Consider the following 22478-nt stretch of genomic DNA (forward strand, 5'->3'; position numbering starts at 1 on the left):
ATAATAATCAGGTCAACAGATGAGGTGCAGAAAGAAGAAATATCAGGTATTTAAAAATCAAGCAGTGAGATTTGGATGTGTACTGTTGTACTGTAAAGTAAAATGACCAACCCAGTGAAAGAGGGTTACTAGTATGAATATGATATTTGATTAACAGTATCTGAAATGGTAGCATCCAAGTTGTCCTTAAAATAAATCAACATAAGTAAAAGATGGAATGTTATCTATTTTCACTGACACTATTTATATCTGTCCACAACAAGCAGGTGTAAGAACAATTAAAGAATAAATGCTTCATAGCTTCACCTTCTAAAGAACAAACGATGGAGGAGTCCATCTCAAACTGAAATCACTAACACGTTTAATGTCTATTTATCTATTTCTATCCTCTGATGACCAGTAAATGTTATCTTAACTAAGTAACTAGTACATAATATTTATCTAATAATTCAGGCCAGTACATACAGAGGGCTGTCAACCCTTTGAGATATGGGTGTTTCCTTTATAGGAAATTGACTAAATAAATGAATACCAAATAAAACAGCATTATGTTTTACTTACAGAGACGAAATCCTGAGGAGAGCAGAAGAGACGTACGAGAGACGTTAGAGAGAAGACGAACTTAGTTTGTCTCTTTGATTGTCGTCAGCTTGTTGCTCACATATCATCTCTTCAAGTCAATACAAGGGTTATTCACAGTAAGTTTTATTTCACCGTAATGTAGATGTGGCAGTCGTCTATAGTCGGCCTGTGATCTGATGTAAATTACCTTCTTCAACACAAGGCTGGGCTCCTGAGCAAGCAGCTGGCGCTGGGCGGCCATGTTGCCCAGAGCGGAGCTCCTCCACCAGAGCTTCTCCAGAGGATCCAGCTGCACCCTGTGGAACAGGGACTGGGAGAACGGGGAGGAAGGTGAGCTCCACCAGGCGTCTTTCATTCACAGCACTTAAGTGATGAATGAATGCACGTTCTGGTTGAGTGGAACAGCCCTCTGATCAGCTCTTCTCTATGTAACCACAGATCTAAGTGGTCCATCGCCTCTGAAATCCCTTAATATATCGTTTGAGTTTGGACCATGTTAAACATCCAACTCAACGCCAGTCAGTTCTGTCTGGATGTGTTGTGCCCATGAAGCCTTCCAGGCCTTCACACTGTGAGTATAAATAGATGTTCAGTCGAGTATTCCTGTCAGATTTACATGTGTTGATATTTTCCACCACAGACCAGCGTCCTCGTTGTCCTCTAGTCGTGGTGGGCCCGTCATGGTGCCATTAGTGGTGTTTATTGTCCAGCAGGGTGCTGTGAAGCTCCATCAGGCCTTTAATCAGAGGCCTGCCGGGCCGTCCTCACTGTTCACCTCAGACATCGCCGTGTTAATTACACAGCCTCGACCGGCCACAGAGGGAGGCTGTCCTTCAACTGGCGATACACACAGAGCTGAGAGTGTGGACCACGTTTCCTCAAAGAGACATGAGACTTCCTGCAGCCTGAAGCTGAACTCAAGACTTCCATCTGGTTCTCTTATAGATTACAAACAGTTACTCTATGATTGATTTAGTGTCGGATCAGTCAAAGCAGAGGCAATATTATCTATTACAACCTAGAACATTTCTAATTATATTTGGCTTTTATATGTCTACTTCAAGCAGTAACCTCCAGTTCTGAAAAGTGAAGCCAATGCTTGAGTGCCTTAAAGCGGAATTCTCTCTTCTGGCCATCAGGGGGTGCCTCCTCTCTGATTGTATAGAAGTCTAGGGTGAAAATGACCCCGCCTTCTAACTTGATTTATTATCTCAGTAAACATTGCAAACGTGAGTTTATTGTCTCAATCTCTAGTTTTGAGTCAAATAAACAATCAATCAGGGGATGCTTTGGGCATGCTACCTTGTGATTGCTACTACAGTGTCGCTCCTAATATACCAACTACTACTAAGATTACTCCCATAGACCAAATATGGTCAATTCCTTCACCGGTTGCAAAAATCCAAAATGGCAAAAATGCCAAAATCGAGGCTTCACAACCGTAGTTTTTTTCGTAGTCACTTTTCCAGAAAACATTTGCAGGGTTTTAACTTCCTGAACATGAACATTATATGAAAATAAACTGAATCTCTTTGCGTTCTGGTCTGTGGGACAAAACAAGACGTGTGAAGGAACTGTTTACTATCACTTTATATCAAAGTTGTATCTCATTTTAGTTTCAGTTCAAGCCAGTCGAGTAGTGGGAGGCCGTCATGGCCAATAAGCAGCCACTGCTGCGTCCTGTCGGGGGATATATCACCATGGGAACAGTGTGGGAGGGAGGGGGGAGGTTTGTGCGGATGATGACGGCTCTCCACTGTTCAACACACCGACGCTGTCGGACGGCTGAGCATGTTCACTCACTCACACACACACACAGACACACACACACACACACACACACACAGACACACACACACGCGCACACACACACACACACACACACACACACACACACAGTTTTGCTTTCCTTACTTTTGGGGATTCGTTGACTTAAAGTCATCCATCTATCCATCAATTTTCTACCGCTTATCCTGTATTCAGGGTCGCGGGGGGGCTGGAGCCGATCCCAGCTGACATTTGGCGAAGGCGGGGTACACCCTGGACAGGACGTGACTTAAAGTAATTTCCAGGATAATTACCACAACCGCTACCAGCCTAAACCTAACCTGACCCGAACCTTGAACCAAGGCATCACCCTCAAACATCCATAAATCAGCATAATGTCCCCATAACACCGTTTAAGGCCCCCACACACCGCCCAGACGTCCAACTGCCTTATCCGACCACTCTCCGCCCACTCTGTTGCCTCTCGTCTGACCCGTTCGGCAGAAAAGTTGCGTTGTACACACCGCTTCGACGTGCTTCCGACAACACAGCAGCGTGTACGTTCTGCGCTTGCACGAGATGCAATAAGCCTCCTTAACAGCGGGTGGCGCTACTCTCGTGCCAGTACTCCAAAACAGGAAAACAGGAAATGACGGAACGGAGTGCAGGAGTAGCACTGAAGAGTTATATTGTACAGTGGTGGTCTCTCCTCCACCAGTACAATCAGCTGCTCTTCCGTCTCTTCGCTCCACGTAGCCATTGCTTCGATAAATGTGCAGAAATAACCAAAAGTGTGATGCAACGACGAAGTAAAATCTGTACTCTGCGCCATCTCTGTTTATGTGGTTTGTTGTTTACCATCGTCACTTCCGCCCCGCCCACACACCGCCATTGGATACTCTGATTCACTAGCACACCGCCAATCAGAGTATCCAATGGCTCAGACGTCTAACAGCCCACCTCCTCAGACTTCGTATGCTCAGTCTGATCAGACAACGTCCGCGCGGCTCCGAAAGCTTCCGACGCAGCTGTACACACCGAACATAGGTTATGTGTTCCCGACCTCGTCCGAGCCTCTCCAAACGCTTCAGACGTCCAACGGTTGGGCCGGTGTGTTCCTGCCTTAAAACACACACACACACAGACTCACCGTGACAGAAGAGGCGGTGACGCTCCTGCTGTCGTCCTCCTCACTCTGAAACACAAACAACAACATCAGTACAGACCGTTAACAATGAAGCAAACACTAAACTCTCACTCTGAGTACTGGACATCAGCATGTACATTTACTACTACATAAATGTGCATTTATTACCGGAATATTACCGTTTTACGCTCCTTGTATTTTTATACTTGAACAAGTCGACAGTTTACAGAGCAGCTGCTTCTTAATGATGATCAAATCTGTATGAAAGTGATCAGTCAGTTCGTTCTGGTGACAAAACTCCTGTTCTTGTATTTCTTTATCTCGTTCAAGTCAACAAAAATAAATAAGAAACACAACAGTTTACTTCAGGAATGACATTACTACACATATTACACATTAAATGCCATAAACATATTTAACAAAGATGAAGGTGAAAGTTCCTGCATGCTCCACTCTGTGTATTTGCTGTATTACAACAATGGTAATAATAATACAAATAATAAGTATTATTATTATTATTTTTTCTTTTTGCAACCTGACTCAAGGCTCTGATGATCAGAGATGTTGAGAAAATAATCATCTGGTCACATAGCAATGAAGTCAAACCCTAGGCCTATTTTACTAACAAAATATTATAGATTTATAGATGTATCAAAATATCACAATGTTTCAACTCTAAATATTCTGGGGTTTTCTTCAAAATATTGTAATATTTTAAGTCGAAATATTCCAGGGATTTAGTTTTTTCAAAATATAAGTTTTACTGTAAATATTCTGGAAGTATCACACCGACTTTACTCTAAATATTACAATGTATCTATTGAAATATAATGTTTCCCTGTAAATATTGTGTTGCTCCCTGTAAATGTAAAGACTTTTTCCTCCTCCTATTAGTCTGACTTTATTCTGGACTGTATTTTCTCCTGTAAACCTTCACTGCGGTTGAAAGTGAAGATGCAGCTGATTAATAACACTGACTGAGATCAGCTGTGATTACGTGTATGTACACTGAATGAAGATGCGTGTGTGGACTCTATTGTTGTTGGTGAACGCTGATATAAGAGTGAACCTCCCTGAAGGAGTGACAAAGGCTCAAATCTAACGCATCCGTTAAATCCCTAAAAAGACGGTTACAAGTCTCAAAGGCTCATAAAAGAGACTTCAGAGAGGACGAGGCAGCTTTCATCTCCAACCTGACATCTTTATTTACCGTCTCCTGTCAGCCGGTTAATGAGCACCGTTATATTACCTCATTTATTCTCTGAATAAATCTCTTTCATGTTAGTCTTTGTCTCACAGTCCTTCCTTTAAGTTCTCCATTAGCTGTTGGTGTAATTTCTCCAACTGCAGGAAACAAACGTACAACGAACACCTTTCTGATTGTAGTGATGAAGGCTCAGTGAGACCTGGTCCTGGACTGCCAGAGGACTCCTTATGATATACTGACTCTCTCTCTATCTCTCTCTGTCTGTGTGTGTGTGTGTGTGTGTGTGTGTGTGTGTGTGTGTGTGTGTGTGTGTGTGTGTGTGTGTGTGTGTGTGTGTGTGTGCGTGTGCGTGTGTGCGTTCCCCAGAGTCCCTATGCTTTCTCGTCTCGCTTGTTGTTGCTATGTTTTAATTATTTCTTCTTTTTAGTTTTAGGGTCTTGTTTTAATGCAGGATAGTACATGTACAAATTGATACAGCTCATAAATGTACATTTTCAGATGAAAATGTATGAAATTGTTGTTGCAGGTTTTAGCTGCATTCTTTAGACCTGTGTTCATTACATTCACAATAAGTGTCTCTGTGTAGGTTTGACCTGCTGCTCTGTTTTTCCGTTTAAAACCAGCTCTATGTGTTAAACTCCAACCAAACAGCAAACTGTTTGTAGAACGAGATGGACGCCCAAAGGAAGAGAAGGAGAAATTGACTGAAACATTATGAAAGACTTGGACATCAACAGGACAATTACGTCAGGTGGGTGCTCTACGTTAATAAAGAGTACGAACGGCTGCACATAAAGAGAAATATGATTGGAATCTTAATTGCCAATATAATATTGGAATATTGTTTTGTTTTTTCAAGGGCAGAAACCTCAATGCTTTCTCAAGGATTGTTCATTTAGCTTCATGACACACATACGGTTTGTGTTGTCCTCTGTGGCAAACACTGAATTGTGGGTAATACTGGGTGATGCTCTGCTTGACGCAGCTCTGCTGTCTCACAGCAGGACGACTGAGCGGTGGAGAGTCCTGGTGGAGGAGGAGGAGGAGGAGGAGGAGGAAGCACCTCATTGGTAATTTACCAACACAAACAGTTACTTCTCTAAATGATTTCAGCTGGTTGGTAAATTTAAGACAATGAAGTTAATAAAGGCATGTGGTTCATCAGCATCTCTTCATCTTTTGATATTATCATATATGTATAGAGTATATTAAATGCTCATATTACTGGATGGAGTGTTGAGTGCAGCCCCAAAGTCCGGATTGAACCATGTTCAAAGAATTGGATTTATGTAGAAATGTGAAAGATGGCCACTGCCAAAATAATCAATATGGTGGCAATCAAAAACCAAAATGGTGATGGCCAAAAATCAAGATGGAGACTGTCAAAAAAAACAAGGGGGCGGCAGTCAAAAACCAACATGGCGACGGCCAAAAACCAAGATTCCAAAAATGCACAACTTGAGGCTTCGTCAGTCCACAAATCATTGTGACCTAAGGATGACGACGTCTAGGGCCCTATGAAATCCGTTTTATTTTTTCCCAAATTCTGTGTTTTCCGTCTTAATTTTTCTAAATTCTGTGTTTTACATTTTGAGAGCATATTTCCCATCAAATTGTGTCTAATCATGTGGTTGATGAATCCAAATTAAGAAGTTTACTGAAGAAACAGTCTAGTAGTTCTAATTCTAATTCCTTGTCATTCAGAGACCAAACACATGTGCAATCATTTATGGAGGGGTCACAATATACCACCACTTCCTCTGAAGGGTCCCTGAGTCGACTGCTGGTTTCAGATCGGCACAAACAAAGTACAGACCAGAGTCAAGATTCAGCCGGACTGAGCCAATCAGGTTTCATCGTGTGGTTGTCCTCTCATGTGTGTCCCCCTCCTCTTCCCCCAACATAATAAAACCCACTGGTGTGTTTTGGGGACCTCAATGGGCTCCTGTTTCTTCCCCCAGCTCCCCGTAACAAAGTGGCCCCCGTTAGCATAACAAAAGCCTTTTCCAGCCACTTCCACTCCTCCATCTATTCATCCTGTCAAAACACTGCCTTCCCCTCCTCCCCCCCAGACCCTCTGACAGCCTCCCACCTCTCATCACCCTCTTGTATGCCAATTGCCTGTCCTAATTGGTGGCGTTTACAAGCCGCTTCGTCAAACCGTCGAGTGTTGGGGGGGGGTTAAAGGATGGTCAGGAGGAAGAGGAGACGCAACATTAAAAAGAGAAGAAGAAGAGGACAGTGAGTGACACCAACTTTGTCTGCTGACATTTTCATTTTGGTTGAATTAACCTTTTAAATCTCAGCTGTCTTTTGTTGTTGTTGTTTTTGTCTCTATTGGAGATCAAGAGGAAACAAAGACATCCTTGTAATATTCGTCTTTGCAACTTGCTGGTGGAATAAGAAGAAAAAGTTGTTCATTAGACTAAATCATCTCAGTGTTTGTTTCATCTGTCAGAACACTCTCGGCTCTTTGAAGAAGGTTATTAGCAACATTAATGAGATCAAAAGACATTTGTGAAGAATAAAGTATAAGGAAAGAAAGAGATATTGATCCCTCGGGTTAACTCACAGAGACTAGGAGGGAGGAAAGCTCAAGGAAAACAGGTCTGACATTTAAAAGACTTCACAAAGCCAGAGCTGCTTATGGAGACAAATGTCTGTATCAGAAGTGTCTGTGGCTTTTAATCATGTAACTGAATTAATCAAATCATCTGATTTGATTTGATGAAAAACATGTACAGGTAACAGGCCGTAATATTACATCATTTTGAATAACAGCAGCTTGTTGATGGGAGAACATCCATATGAGAATAGTGATTCTATGGCGTTCCCATAGAGAGCACCTGCAGCCATAAATGATTCATTATTACAATGAGGCAGAAACCCAGGAGGGCGGGACTTCCCCTTTAATTACACTTGTCAAATCAAACAGCCGCCTGCAGTCACGACTCAGCAAGTCTGTCTGAAAATTAAATGTTCCTAAACAGTCCAGTGAGACGGATAGAAACACATTAAACACTGTGATGAAGTGGGCTCCACTGATGCATGACTAAGCTTTATTAGTGACTCCTTAATCCCACTGACTCCTCTCTATGAATCTACTCCAACATGATAGAGGTGGTACTTTGATTAATTATTTATGACGTTGGCAGAAATGGATATTAAATCACACACTTCATTCTAACTGTGTGTGTGCTCTGAAGAAAGACTGTGGATTATTAAAGTAGTTTCACAGCAAGCACTGATTTTCCTCTGAAAAATTCCCATAGAACTTCATGAAAACTGATTTTGTGGGTTCTTATGGATGCTTGCACAGCAAACATTTGTGCAGGGAAAATAAATTGTTCCATACCTCAATTTCAGTAGATTTCTGCATTGGGAAATTTGACTAATTCAATCCGTAGGTCCAACTGATGTCATAAAAACTATCGCTGTCATTTTGCATAATAATCAGCCAATATTTGTATTTTTAGTTGTTTGTATCTTCAGAGCAATAAGTCTTTGGAAAAATGGCTGTTTGTTTTCGAGATAAGAGGCTATTTTCTGTCCAAGACACATTTTTCAGACTATTGGTGGGCAATGTGCAGACAACACCGCAACGACTACCTCAACAACCAGGCAAAGGACAATTTATGGACTGAGATCGCCCAATAGTATGTTGGTCACAGGCAAAAGCAGCTTAGCCACTTTAGCATTTCATCTGGATCCGACTGTCTGGACTGATTATTGTTGTTGATTATTGTTTGTTGTGTGGAGTGGAAACAGGCAACGGGGATCATTTACACCAGAACCAGTGTGCCTGGTACAAAAAACCGTTTTGGCCAAATTCTGTCCAGTTTCAGTTGGTCCAGTGTGTCAGGTGTGTATCTATTTGATTGTTTTTATTATTAAGCTACATCTTCACATTAAGCTCAATGTGTTTTACTGGCTCCTTGTCCGTCACCAGTAAAACACGTTGAGCTGCAGGGACCTGGATCACGTGCAGAGGATGTTAGAGGGGCAGCAACTCAAATTCACAAGTCATTTATTTTTTTCTGCTGGCAACATGAGACCGTCCTTAATTTCGTGTGATGTGACACAAGAACTTGTACGTATTCCACCTATTCCATTACGAACTAGAAGTAACCTAGCTAGCTGGCACATTTCGAGTTGCTACTTGGATCGGCAGAGACTCACTCGCCTACTTGCCCAATAGTGACACTGTCAAGCAATTCCTAAAAACATTAATATAAAACGAGCCGAATGAACTGTATAGGCTGATGTTTGTGAAGCGCACTTGCATATGCATTCAACTTCACATGCATGCAGTTATGGGCATCGCCCAGGAACACCGGAAAAGAAAAGATTATGATGAAGATTTTATCTTGTGGGTAATGGGGGCGGGACTAGATAAGCTTTGGCTTCTCCCGCTTTCCCTTTCGGCCATGTGTATTGTACTATTTGAACAAAGATGGAGTGTGATGATGACGATTTCATTGACATGCCCGAAATAAACAAATAAACAAAATATTTTGATTCAATTGATATTTCTGGGGCTGAAAACAAAATCCCATGCAGAAAAAGTCCACTTTGTCTCTACAAGGGCAAAAGGCAGGGGCTCAAGCCCTGATTTGATCTATGTGTGCACATGGCTGGTAGGGAGGTTGGATTTTAAAAACACAATAACGGTGATATTATGATGACACAGAGAGGATGATGATGTAATGAAACTTCTTGGTCACATTAACATATTAATTGAGATTTTTCCAACAATCCTGCTTTGCCGTTGGATGCATTCAGATGAGTCTTTGAGTCAGAGAGGACATATAATGAGAGCGGAGGAAGATAACGACTTTGCAGGTTTGTGCACTTAGTGTCCATCTCTTTGGAGAAAAAGCTCTTATCTCACCCCGGGACCCTCAGGTTTGTGTAATTTGCCCTCTCATTCACAGCCGCTACCGTCTGATTGTTTGAGAAATGAAAAAGCCATTTTGGATCGGGCGGCGCGTTGAAAGGAGTCGCCCGTTCTGCAGCGTGGCCCTTGTTGTCACAGCCTCCGAGGGGTCACCGGAGGTCAAAGGAATTATGATTACGCCGCAGCCTCGGCGCTCATTCGTCGGGCTCCATATTCCCCCGGTGACCCCTCCATAAAGAGGCTGATGATGAAACTCGATAGCTCTGCAGAGGAACATGAATGTTTTGTTAAGAGGGGAGTATCGCTGTTGTTCAGTTCAGAAGGTTCATCTTGACAAGATGGAGGTCCTTTCTTTTATTTCTTTTCTCTGATTCTTGACAAGTTGTCTGACAAAATGTGGTTTCAATTTTTTTTTATCAGAGCAGCGTCGCAGCGAGCAGAAGGATGGATGGATGGGTGGATCTACTGAGATCTACAACACTGAAAATCCACAGTTACATACAGGACCACATTCCTGAAATCCCATGCTGCCACATGTGAGCGCCAAAATCATAAAAAATATGGTTCATCTGAACGCCTTCTCTAATTATCTGACTGGTTTTCCAGCAGAAGTTGGAGCCGTACTCACTGAACAGATCCAATCTAAATGGACTCAGTGACCGAGGATGGACATCTTCTATAAACCCAGTATCTATACAAAAGAAAAACTCAAGACATCGAAATCTGTCAACACGTATAATGTTGTACTTGTCATGTTCAGCACATTTAATACGGAGATTCTTTGATGATTTTTATATTACGGACCGTCGTCCTACATTATAAGCCCAATTATATTATGTGTCTTAAGGCTGAGCTACATTTCTGCTCAGTCATAATGAGAAGTAGTAGGTAGTAAAACCATTTACATGCTACTTCTGCTAACTTGCTAATAATGCTATTGTTGATCAGTGGTGTTTACCATTATAAAATATCCTACTGAGAATGTTGGTAATGTATTATCTCTTCATTGAGTTATCATTGTGACAAACTGGAGAAAAATGATATGAAATGAGCTGCAGAGACCAGGCTGTGCTTTGCTTCAAAGGGCGTCTTTGATGGCAATATTATATAAAAAAAATAAAATTATCTTTTGTTGCATTCTTATTCTCACATTTTACAACAATACAAAAGCAGTGACATAAACGTGAGGTCCACTCCAAGTCAGTCTATTTAAATCAATGAGTTTGTTTATTGCAGTACTGTTGGAATGACTTAGCTAGCTGTACCTAATAAACTGATCACTGAGTGTGTGTCTTTCCTAAAATATTTGTATAATTATTGTATCTTCCACTCACCATCCTGGAGATGGTCAGCTCGCTGGCCAGAGAGAAGGAGTCGCTGGTCAGAGACAGGAGGTCGGAGCAGGCCATATCTCCTCCATCGCTGCTGGGACTCAGACTGGGATCTGGGGAGGTCACATGGATCAGCAGGTCTGCCGGTCTCTGTGGTTCGGCTGGTCTCACTGATGCTGGTCGCAGGGACTAGAGAACACAGAGAAGAAAGCCATCAATGGTGGCTGGTTTAACTGGATAAATAATGCTGGTAGATATTACAAATAAATAGGAGACTAAGCCGTGGACTTATGCCAGAGTATGATGTGTGTTGTGACAGATGTTTTAGTTACTTATATTAGTTGAACTTTGACCAAAGATACTTGACCTTTGTGGACGCAGCTAATCATTGTTGACCACTGCTTGAATGAAAAATGGAAAAAAAAAAAACTTGTGTTTCTGAGTGTACAGTGAGTGTAGCAAATTTATGTAGAAACTACACTCAACAAAAATATAAACGCAACACTTTTGTTTTTGCTCCCATTTTTCATGAGATGGACTTAAAGATCTAAAATTCATTCCAGATACACAATATTACCATTTCTCTCAAACATTGTTCACAAATCTGTCTAAATGTGTGATAGTGAGCACTTCTGCTTTGCTGAGATAATCCATCCCACCTCACAGGTGTGCCACATCAAGATGCTGATCTGACATCATGATTAGTGCACAGGTGTACCTTATACTGCCCACAATAAAAGGCCACTCTGAAATGTGCAGTTTTGTCTCACAGCAAAATGCCACAGATGCCACAAGCATTGAGGGAGCGTGCAATTGGCATGCTGACAGCAGGAATGTCAACCAGATCTGTTGCTCGTGCATTGAATGTTCATTTCTCCACCATAAGCCGTCTCCAAAGGCGTTTCAGAGAATATGGCAGTACATCCAACCGGCCTCACAACCGCAGACCACGTGTAACCACACCAGCCCAGGACCTCCACATCCAGCAGGTTCACCTCCAAGATCGTCTGAGACCAGCCACTCAGACAGCTGCTGAAACAATTGGTTTGCATAACCAAACAATTTCTGCACAAACTGTCAGAAACCGTCTCAGGGAAGCTCAACTGCATGCTCGTCGTCCTCATCGGGGTCTTGACCTGACTCCAGCTCGTCGCCGTAACAGACTTGAGTGGGCAAATGCTCACATTCGATGGCGTCTGGCACGTTGGAGAGGTGTTCTCTTCACGGATGAATCTCGGTTTACATTGTTCAGGGCAGATGGCAGACAGCGTGTGTGGCGTCGTGTGGGTGAGCGCTTTGCTGATGTCAATGTTGTGGATCGAGTGGCCCATGGTGGTGGTGGGGTTATGGTATGGGCAGGCATCTGTTATGGACGAAGAACACAGGTGCATTTTATTGATGGCATTTTGAATGCACAGAGATACCGTGATGAGATCCGGAGGCCCATTGTTGTGCCATACATCCATGAACATCACCTCATGTTTCAGCAAGATAATGCACGGCCCCATGTTGCAAGGATCTGTACACAATTCTTGGAAGCTGAAAATGTCCCAGTTCTTGCATGGCCAGCATACTCACCGGACATGTCACCCATTGAGCATGTTTGGGATGTGCTTGACCGGCGTATACGACAGCGTGTACCAGTTCCCACTAATATCCAGCAACTTCGCACAGCCATTGAAGAGGAGTGGACCAACATTCCACAGGCCACAATTGACAATCTGATAAACTCTATGCGAAGAAGATGTGTTGCACTGCATGAGGCAAATGGTGGTCACACCAGATAAATGCACATTTCAGGGTGGCCTTTTATTGTGGACAGTCTAAGGCACACCTGTGCACTAATCATGATGTCAGATCAGCATCTTGATGTGGCACACCTGTGAGGTGGGATGGATTATCTCAGCAAAGCAGAAGTGCTCACTATCACACATTTAGACTGATTTGTGAACAATGTTTGAGAGAAATGGTAATATTGTGTATCTGGAATGAATTTTAGATCTTTAAGTCCATCTCATGAAAAATGGGAGCAAAAACAAAAGTGTTGCGTTTATATTTTTGTTGAGTGTAGATTCAAACAAAAATATACACATGCAATATGCTTGCAGGTTCAGAGGTTGTTATATCCACATCATTGATCACGATACAAATAGAAGACGACAACGTCAACCTGTAGTTGCCGCAGGAGGTCGAGTGATGAAACAGTGTAGTGTTAAAGAATAACACAATTAGCAAGCTAGTTAACTAGCCAACTATCTGCTGTCTAGCTAGCTAGCTTCCTAATTCCACTGCTTTAACATTGCACTTGTTACAGAAATGAGATGAGCCAACCAAAGTTGTTACTGATCTGACAATAGCTATGTATTTGTAATTAGTATTTTGTAATTTGTAAGTTAAAAGGACAGGGACTACATTGTGTCTATAGGTAATGACACAGCTGAGTGGACAAATATGACGTAGAGTTCACCAAGGCACCATTCTTGGGCCTTTTCTATTTAATATCTGCATGCTCTGACTGGCTCAGATTATGGAAATCAAATAAATAAATGACCATTATAATGCAGATGACACACATATTTACATAGCCATATCACCAGGGGATTATCATCCAATAAAAAGCACTCAGTAAATGCATTAAACAAATCAATGTACCAGAATGTGCAGTAGTGTTTCATACGGTCTGATAAGAATGTGTGGATGAATCATTAAGTTGTTAAATTATTAATGAAAAATGTATATTTAATAAATGATTGACTATTAGCTATTATTAACTAATGCTTTTTGCCGCCGAACCTCCAAAGATCCTGAAGTGTTTTCTAAGCCTGATTCTGTTCACTGTGTTCCATTACACCGGTGATGAAATAAACACACTTTCCTACCTGCTGTATGAGTGTGAAGCCCAACCCAAACAACACAGAGTGAACTCCACACAACGTAAACCACCACTCATCTCTTCCAATATTCACTGGTGTCCCTCAAGCAACTCTGAGGTGCCGCTGAATTAGCATATGAGAGAGTGTTTACAACTCAACAAAATGTCCGTCTGCCTCCCTGAAGGTGGCGTTCATCTTCACAACGAGCGGGCTGCCTCAGCCTGTTGACTACAATTAGGCCCCAGTTGGCAACAGACATCAGCAGCAGCAGTTTAACATCTCACAGAGCCAAGATCGTCCTTTAACTGTTTAGGACTGGAGTCCCAAGAGAGCTAATTATACCTGAGCAGTCACTATTGTCCTGCACACACACACACACACACACACACACACACACACACACACACACACACACACACACACACACACACACTGAAAGGACCATAAAACACGTCACTCCTCTCATTCTGATTTCAGCTAATTATTTCAACATCACTCTTACTGTAAATAATAATGACACTATTTTGCACTTCAGAGAAGGTTCCTGCTTGGCTTTTAATTCAGATGTGATCATCACATGGAGGTTTACAGGTTTACATCGTTTCACTTGTTCAGTGGTGAAGCTCAGCATGTTGTGTGTTTTACTGGTGTCATTGGGGTTTACAGGAGGAACACACAATATAGTGTTGCTACAGCTTCACAGTATTACCAGTGGAACGGTTGGACTATTGTAACTGAAGAAATACCAAATGAATTATTGATAATAAATACCTGGACAGTGAGAAAAACATTTGAATATAACCAAAAGAGCACCCATTAAAGAAGCTGAATCGAGTTTGGTCCTGGCCATGTTAGCTTAACTTTAGCTCAACACAAGCACTAAAGCAGTTAGCCTTTGTCACAGGAGAAAACATCGTAAAAAGAACAGAATGGTTTGGCTTAAAATGATGCGTCAAATAAAGCAAAAAAGTACTGAACAAAACTATTTGGTTTTAACAGGACACTATCAGCACTCTCCTGGTGAGTGTCCTGTGTTTTTCTTTTACCCGTTCACCACCCTCTCTGTGTGGACTTCTGCAGACCCAAGGTCTGGTGCCTTGGTCAAGGGCACCCTGCCTCCTTGGTCAAATGCACCCTGCCTCCTTTGTCAAGGGCACCCTGCTTCCTTGGTCAAGGGCAACCTGCCTCCTTGGAAAGGGCGTCCTGCCTCCTTGGTGAAGGGCAACCTGACTCCTTGGAAAGGGCACCCTGCCTCCTTGGTCAAGGGCAACCTGCCTCCTTGGAAAGGGCACACTGCCTCCTTGGTCAAGGGCAACCTGCCTCCTTGGTCAAGGGCAACCTGCCTCCTTGATCAAGGGCAACCTGCCTCTTTAGTCAAGGACACCCTGCCTCCTTGGTCAAGGGCAACCTGCCTCCTTGGAAAGGGCACCCTGCCTCCTTGGAAATGGCAACCTACCTCCTTGGTCAAGGGCACCCTGCCTCCCTGGTCAAGGGCACCCTGCCCAGGAGGCAAACTGGCATTTCTCTAGCTACAAGTCCATACTCTGTACTCTTACTGTACGAAACTTAAACCGGCAACCCACTGGTTCCCAAACCAAAAATGCCCATAGATTGAGCTACTGCTGCCCCAATACATCATGCAGATATTCTTAGCCTCAACAGAACCAGTTCCACCCCTCAACCTAAACCTAAGCACCCTAAGCAATGAAGGCAATGACTACCAGTCAATCAGAGGCATGGGGCAGGTCATGCCTTTGCTATTGTAAAGTGAGACAAATGTGGCCCCAGGAAGGTCCAATGACGTAATTAGCCATGTGCTTCTCTTTGTTGCAGGGAGAGTATATTTTGGTCGAATGGGACATTTTTGTAAATTATGGGCCATCAGTACGACGGGCAGTCCCTGAAAACATTATTAGGCTGAGTAGGGTAAGGTGTGTGTCAACTAAACAGGAGTGAACTGAATGTAATTGCCTTGTTACCCAATGGAGAATTGAAAAATGGAGATGAAAACATTTGGTGACAATAGGTTATACACTCAGGTACACTACTCCATACAGAACGCTCTACACTACCTACACTGTGGCGTACACGCCATCATACAATGCTTACACTATGCTGTGCACTACTCCATACACTACATAATGTTGTATAGAATCTGTCGTACAATACAGACATTAATTATATTGCATATACTACACTGTGGACTACAACACACTATGCTGTACATCACTCAATCATCAAAATACTCAATACTTAAGTGTAGAGTTGAAGATGTTGTCATGGTAGTTTTCTATGATGGTCAGCTAAGAATCCTCCATACAGAGGAGGGGTTACTATCTGAAATATTTGACAGTTGACTTGTATAAATAAACGTTCAAAGTCATGTAGGAGGTTTGGTTGCTTTTGATTCAAATGTGGTGACGAAGGATATCTTACATGTCGCACTGTTCTTGTTTAAGTGTTTCTTCATGTGGATATTAATGAAAACAATGTTTTTCATTCTTTTTCACGTCTTTTTTCTTGAACATCAATATGTATCTGAAGTGGCACAGAAACATAAAACCAAACAGTGTTGTGGTTTTAATTAACGATCAGATCAGTGAGGGAACAACATGTTTGATGTTTAACAAGCAGGTTGTCCCTGCTGGACGTAACCGAGACACGTGACTGTCACTGGATCTAATGGCTTTAATTGGTGCTGCTGACTGTCACGCTGCATCAGCATCACAAACACCACGTGCATAAACACACTGAAGGAGGGAAGAGTTGAGGTGTGAAGTTTAACAAGGAGGACTCAGGTATCAAACGTGACGAACCAAGAACAATGGGTGGGATTAGTTCTGAGGTAAGAACTAATTCTACGCACACTCAAGAGCATACTTATGCACATTTCAGTGCCGACGTGTGTGTGCAAAATAATTGGTTATTGTGTTTTCTTCTATTCTACAGTTGTATAATACTGTAGGATTGAAATTACAATAATATTTTCAGAATTTATAATCTTGTTCAATAATTATTTTCATTATATTACAAAGCATTATGGTCTTTTAAATAAAACTAAACACTATATGAACACATTGATTCCTATATATTACTAAACAGTTCTGTGGGTTTGCACCTTGAACAAGGACTTCCGTGGTTTCTTTCTTTCAACAAATGTACTTATTGTAAATCACTTTGGACAAAAGCATCTGCTAAATGCCCTAAAGGTAATGTAAATGTAAATTGAAATGGTCATATGCTCATATACGCATCTTTGAGGCATTCATTATAAAGTTCACCAACACTGGGCTCTTTTCCCATAATTACTTATTTTATGAGTAGATGGAGGCTCTGCCCTGGCACCCTGGTTGATGATACCACTCACTAACCCTCAGACTCACCCGGAGGTGTACTCGCTCCATAGCGCACAATCAGCACCTTGAAAAGACGCTTGATGTGTTTGGACACAGCAGGTGGCGCTCTGTTTACAAACCGGAGAAGGTTTCTATAAATACTGGTGAAAATGGTTTTAATCTTGCAAAACCATTACAGCCTATAGACGACCACAGGCAAATGCAATTTTTCATTTAAATTTTTCTTGGGTTTGTAGAATAATCATGGCTGCGTCTTTCACAACATCACCATCAAACATGGTGTAACAGTTCCCCTTCATCTTCATTACGTTACAAACCAACATCCTGACGACGTCCTCATCATTACTTTGTAACAGCAATTATATTATGTGTCCTAAGGTTTAGCTAAGTTTGAGCTCAGTCATATTGTAAAGTAAATGTCATATCACAGATATTAGACTTCATTCACTGAATGCTGTTATCATGTTAGCTGGCTTAACTGTTTATACGTCTACTAACACGCTTATGTTGCTGAGGTTGATCTCCATCATTGATTTATCACTGTGTTTGATGAATGTGAGAAAACTGGAGCGGCAGAGACCAGAATTCAGTCCAGTCAGTCCATTTAATGGCTGCGTTAGCTACAATGACTGTATTCTATGAAAATGAAGATCATCTTTTTATTGCATTCCTTTTCTGACATCCTATGACGCAACAATATTGTCTGTTTCAACTTGCTTCTGGTGTTTTTCAACCAATACAATGATGCAACTGCAGTTACATATAAACATGGAGTCTACTCCACAATAGTAGTAGCTTCTTAACCTCCCCCCTCCCTGGCTGGATTGGCATCTCCCCCAACCCCACACCCAGTGGAGAGCGTATCCCCCTGTGAACACTCAGGCCTGTAAATTGTTTATCAGACACTAATGCAGGAGCCTAATCCTATTTGCATTCATATTAGTTCCCCCGTATCGCCGTCTGAGGGAATGACTGATTTGAATTCTTCTGAGGGGTAAATAACTTTATGCATGATATCAGTATCTTCATAATTCACATCAGTAAAGTCGATTTGGTTTAAGTGCTCCTGAGGAAACTTATTTGGAGGCGGTTTGGATGGCTGAGCGTGTACACATGAGGGCGGTAATGGAGTCCATGAGAGAAGTTGATAGAAGAAGAGAGACTTAAACTCAGTCAGGTCTGAGCTGCAGGGCTGTGACTGGACCCACATTTGTTCATTTTCTCCTTCATACAATAACGTTACAGTCTGGTTTTGTCTTTTAACTTCCTATTGTCCCTTTATTCCTAACTCTTGATCCTGATAGATTCTGCTATACATGAGTAAAAGAAGGGAACACATTGGATGTTTTAGAAGTCATGTGACCTGACACATCCACCACACCATCATGCAGTGACTATCTGACTGTGTTGATGTTTGATGATGCAGGCTATTGGATTAATACAATTCATATTATTATTCACATTATTTGCAATCAGACATGATCACTGAACCAGCTGATTTTGACTTTGTTTTATTATGGAAGCTGATTTATAAATATGAATTAAAACACAACTTGCCTGTTCAATTTAAATTCATTTATAAAGCCAGAGATGGTTCCGAACAGAGACAGCCCGAACAATCACGTGGCCGGTAGCACCCATGAATTTCGCTACAATTTTGTCGTTATTCGTTTTTTCATGCACTTATGTCATGCATATGACAGAATACGCTCATCAACACCGTGGGAGGAAGGGACGTGGTCGGATTAAGAGCAGCCATTATGATCTGCCGGACATGCCCGACCCAACGCCGCCCAAAGGAAGAGATGGAAGCTTAGCTAGCTTTGAAAGGACCACAGGCTATTTCAATACCCAGAATGCTCTTGGCTGTCACGAAAATAAGATGGATGACGCTACAAAACTAAATTAGGTTTAGGCAACAAATCCTCTTAATCAGGTTTAGGAAAAAACTGGGGAAAAACTTTGGGACACACGGTGTCCAACACCAGACTTCTGGTTGAAAGTCCTGCATTGTTGGATCTTTGATAGAAAGCATCATCGCTTGAGTCGTGTGAAGACTACGTGTTAAAGAAACAAAATTATCTAGAGTTGTGGAGTTAAAACGCTGCGAAACCTGCAAAGCTGCTGCAGGCTTCATTAGCTGCTAGTAGCAGAACACACCTGGGTCATAGACTGTGCAGTGCCATTGGTTAGTTATCTCTTGACCAGCAGATGGTTGGAAATAATTTTGCTTTATTGACGAATCGCTTCAATTCCCCTCCATCTAAGGCTAAACAAACCTGCTAAATTATCTAAAAAACTGACGTCACAAAGCTTCAAACAAAGCTGTTTCTGTTATTTCATGAGAGAGAGAGACATGTCCGCCATTGGACCAAATGGTTTTAAAGACCTCCATGATTAGTAAAAATTGTTATTAAAAACATATTGGTGAAAGATAAAAGAAAACTGTGGAGAATGCTGTGTGTTTGTGATGAAAGTAATAATTTCTCATCTCATCAGTCAAAACATATTTAAAACAGTTCACCATGAACAAATACATTATTGAAAACATTCTCCATTCGTCTTAAATCCACAATGTGACGTGTGGAATAATTACGTCTCTAAATATGAAGAAATGGAGAATGGTTTTGAAGAATCAGAAAAAAGAGGGAGTGTCAGGCTGATGAAGAAAAGCTGTCAGGACGTCGTGGCTTTGAACTTGATCAGAGACATCGTTTAAACAAAGAACAAAGGCAGCAAATGTGGAGAAGAAAGCTACCTGAGAGAAGTGAACACAAAGAGAGGAAGACGAGACGTTTGGCACCGCCAGGCAGCCATGAATATACATGATTCTGTCTCTGCACTCACCTCCTCCGCCTGAGTGATCACCAACGCTGGGACGCTGCCACCTGACTCCCCCACTGCCTCCTCATTGGCTGTTGTCAGATCCAGATCCCGGTCCCGGTCCTGGTCCTGGTCGGAGCCAGTGTGTCCATGGTACGCGGCTCTGTCCGTATCCTTATGGGACGCTTGGTAGAGCAGGATGAATCATAGTTTATAATCCAAACATCTTTTTTTTTTCTTTTTTTTTTGAGGCATGGACGCCTTTTATTAGCAATGGATAGATCGGAAACATGAGGAGAGAGAGAGGGGATGTGACATGCAGCAAAGGACCTCCAGCCGGGATTCGAACCGGGGTCGGCTGCGTATGTACGTTCGTACATGGCATGCGCTCTAACCACTCCGCCAACTGCGCGCCAATCCAAACATCTTTGAGAATGAATGAAACGCATTAATAAGGGAGTGAAGTATGGGGAGGAGAATCTCAACGCTGATAGGATTTCGCGCCAAATGCACTATTGTTTGTTCCGTCATATTTTAGAGATTATGGGCCCTAGTTTCGTGGCGCAGCGCAGGGCGGCGGAGGGTGGCTGTGCCGGCGTAAAGGTACAGACACACCAACTCCGGCAGCGACGGATACGGACGGAACGGACGGTCGAACGCACCGGCGAGTGGGCGGTTCTGTGTTCAAGTTGGATCAATTGGATAGACGTCCTGGGAAGTGGGCGGGACTTGAGTTTCGCTCTGCCGTTTCCAACATGGCGGCCGGGCCACAAACGATCTCATTTTACAGTTAAACTACACGCTAAAGCATGTTTCTGAAACCATTTGAGGCGGGAAATGTGTAGTGCAGTAACAGAATCTGGATTCATATTTGATCAACACTGCCTAGTTTGATAGTTTGAACGAAGTTTCTGGAGCCGGCGGCATTGCGTTGGACGGACGTAATTTGCATAAAGTTCAATCTATCGAACTTTATGCAAATTCACATACGGCGACTGGGCCGTCCACTCGACGTGCCGTATCCATCATGCGGAGCTCCTGCTCTACATAGACAATATGTTGGTGTACCAACTCCGGCAACGGACGTCAAGTCAACGGATCCCATTCATTGTCTATGTAGAGCAGGAGCTCCGCATGATGGATACGGCACGTCGAGTTGACTGCCCTGTCGCCGTAGGCCTACGTGAATTTGCATAAAGTTCGATGGATTGAACTTTATGCAAATGCCGTCCGTCCAACGCAATGCCGCCGGCTCCAGAAACTTCGTTCAGACTATCAAACTAGGCAGTGTTGATCAAATATTAATCCAGATTCTGTTACTGCACTACACATTTCCCGCCTCAAATGTTTTCAGAAACATGCTTTAGCGTGTAGTTTAACTGTAAAATGAGATCGTTTGTGGCCCGGCCGCCATGTTGGAAACGGCAGAGCGAAACTCAAGTCCCGCCCACTTCGCAGGACGTCTATCCAATTGATCCAACTTGAACACAGAACCGCCCACTCGCCGGTTCGTTCGGCGGTCCGTTGCGTCCATATCCGTCGCTGCCGGAGTTTTGACTGTACCATCAAGCCTTCTTCTCCTCCCTCTTTCCCACTTGCGCCGGTGGGCGAGACGGGAGGAGTGCCTGCGCGAGCCTGCGCGAGCCGGCGCGGTGCACGAAACTTGCAAAGTCCAGGCGGACACACCCCGTCGGCGTGGCGCAGGTGCGCTGAGTGCTGACTGCGCCGAGTGCTGACTGCGCCTGGTCTACGAAACTAGGGCCCAATAAATCAAGTGAGAAATAGGGTAATTTTCTCATAGACTTCCATGCAATCAGATTTCCTTCTGCAACCAGGGCCTGGTCCGACACACTCACCAATCTGCGATGGTGGACCTGGTAAAGAACCTCACCTAAATCCCCTCCTGCTGGATTCTGGTCTAGTCCATGCCCTCCCAGCTGGTCCTGAGGTGGATCTGGATCACATGTTGTATGCTCTACTTTATCTTGAGAGCGAAGCCCTTGTTGCTCTGGATCCTGTCTGAAACTCTCAGGGTCCTGGCACTTGTCCGGATTCAGGTCTTGCAGAGAATGCGGATTCTCCGTTTTAGAGCTCTGAAGCTCACCGACCAGAGAGGATTCTGGGAAATCGTCTTCCATTGTACCGTCTTCTTCTGTCACAGAGTTCAGCTCTGGAACATCAAAATGTCAAAATATTCACATAGATTGACTTACATGACTATTATTTATAAAACAGCTCTTCAATATTATTTGTTTGGGGTTAATGAATTAATTACTAGTGATATTGGTATCAGTTACTGAACCACTTTGTTAGAACTGCAACAACTAAACGACTAATGGGTTAGTCCACCAGAAAAGTAATTCATGTCATTATTATGCCAACTCTAATTTTTAATGCAAGAATTTGACAAAATACAGCTTTCAGCCTCATATATGAAATGTTGTGCTTTTCTCTGTTCATATTAAACTGCATGAATTTGGATACTAAGACATTAT

The 22478-nt window shown here is 42.7% G+C and overlaps 1 protein-coding gene across 2 annotated transcripts in view; it reads right to left on the minus strand.

Annotated features, from left to right (window-relative positions):
- The window catches only part of LOC311018991 (uncharacterized protein), a 41821-nt gene that overhangs the window by 15863 nt on the left and 3480 nt on the right, over window positions 1–22478 (minus strand). The window contains exons 2-7 of one of the 2 annotated variants that reach the window (XM_084018132.1): window positions 21875–22153; window positions 20008–20168; window positions 10935–11120; window positions 3500–3544; window positions 770–892; window positions 558–573 (exon numbers count right to left, since the gene is read on the minus strand). In XM_084018132.1, coding sequence (XP_083874258.1) covers window positions 558–573; window positions 770–892; window positions 3500–3544; window positions 10935–11120; window positions 20008–20168; window positions 21875–22121 — 778 coding nt within the window. In that variant the 5' untranslated portion in view covers window positions 22122–22153. The remainder of the gene's footprint in view (window positions 1–557; window positions 574–769; window positions 893–3499; window positions 3545–10934; window positions 11121–20007; window positions 20169–21874; window positions 22154–22478) is intronic. The other variant, XM_084018133.1, reaches the window with a different exon arrangement.

The sequence above is a fragment of the Eutrigla gurnardus genome (genome assembly GCF_963514095.1).
Source record: "Eutrigla gurnardus genome assembly, chromosome: 9".
Lineage (NCBI taxonomy): Eukaryota > Metazoa > Chordata > Actinopteri > Perciformes > Triglidae > Eutrigla > Eutrigla gurnardus.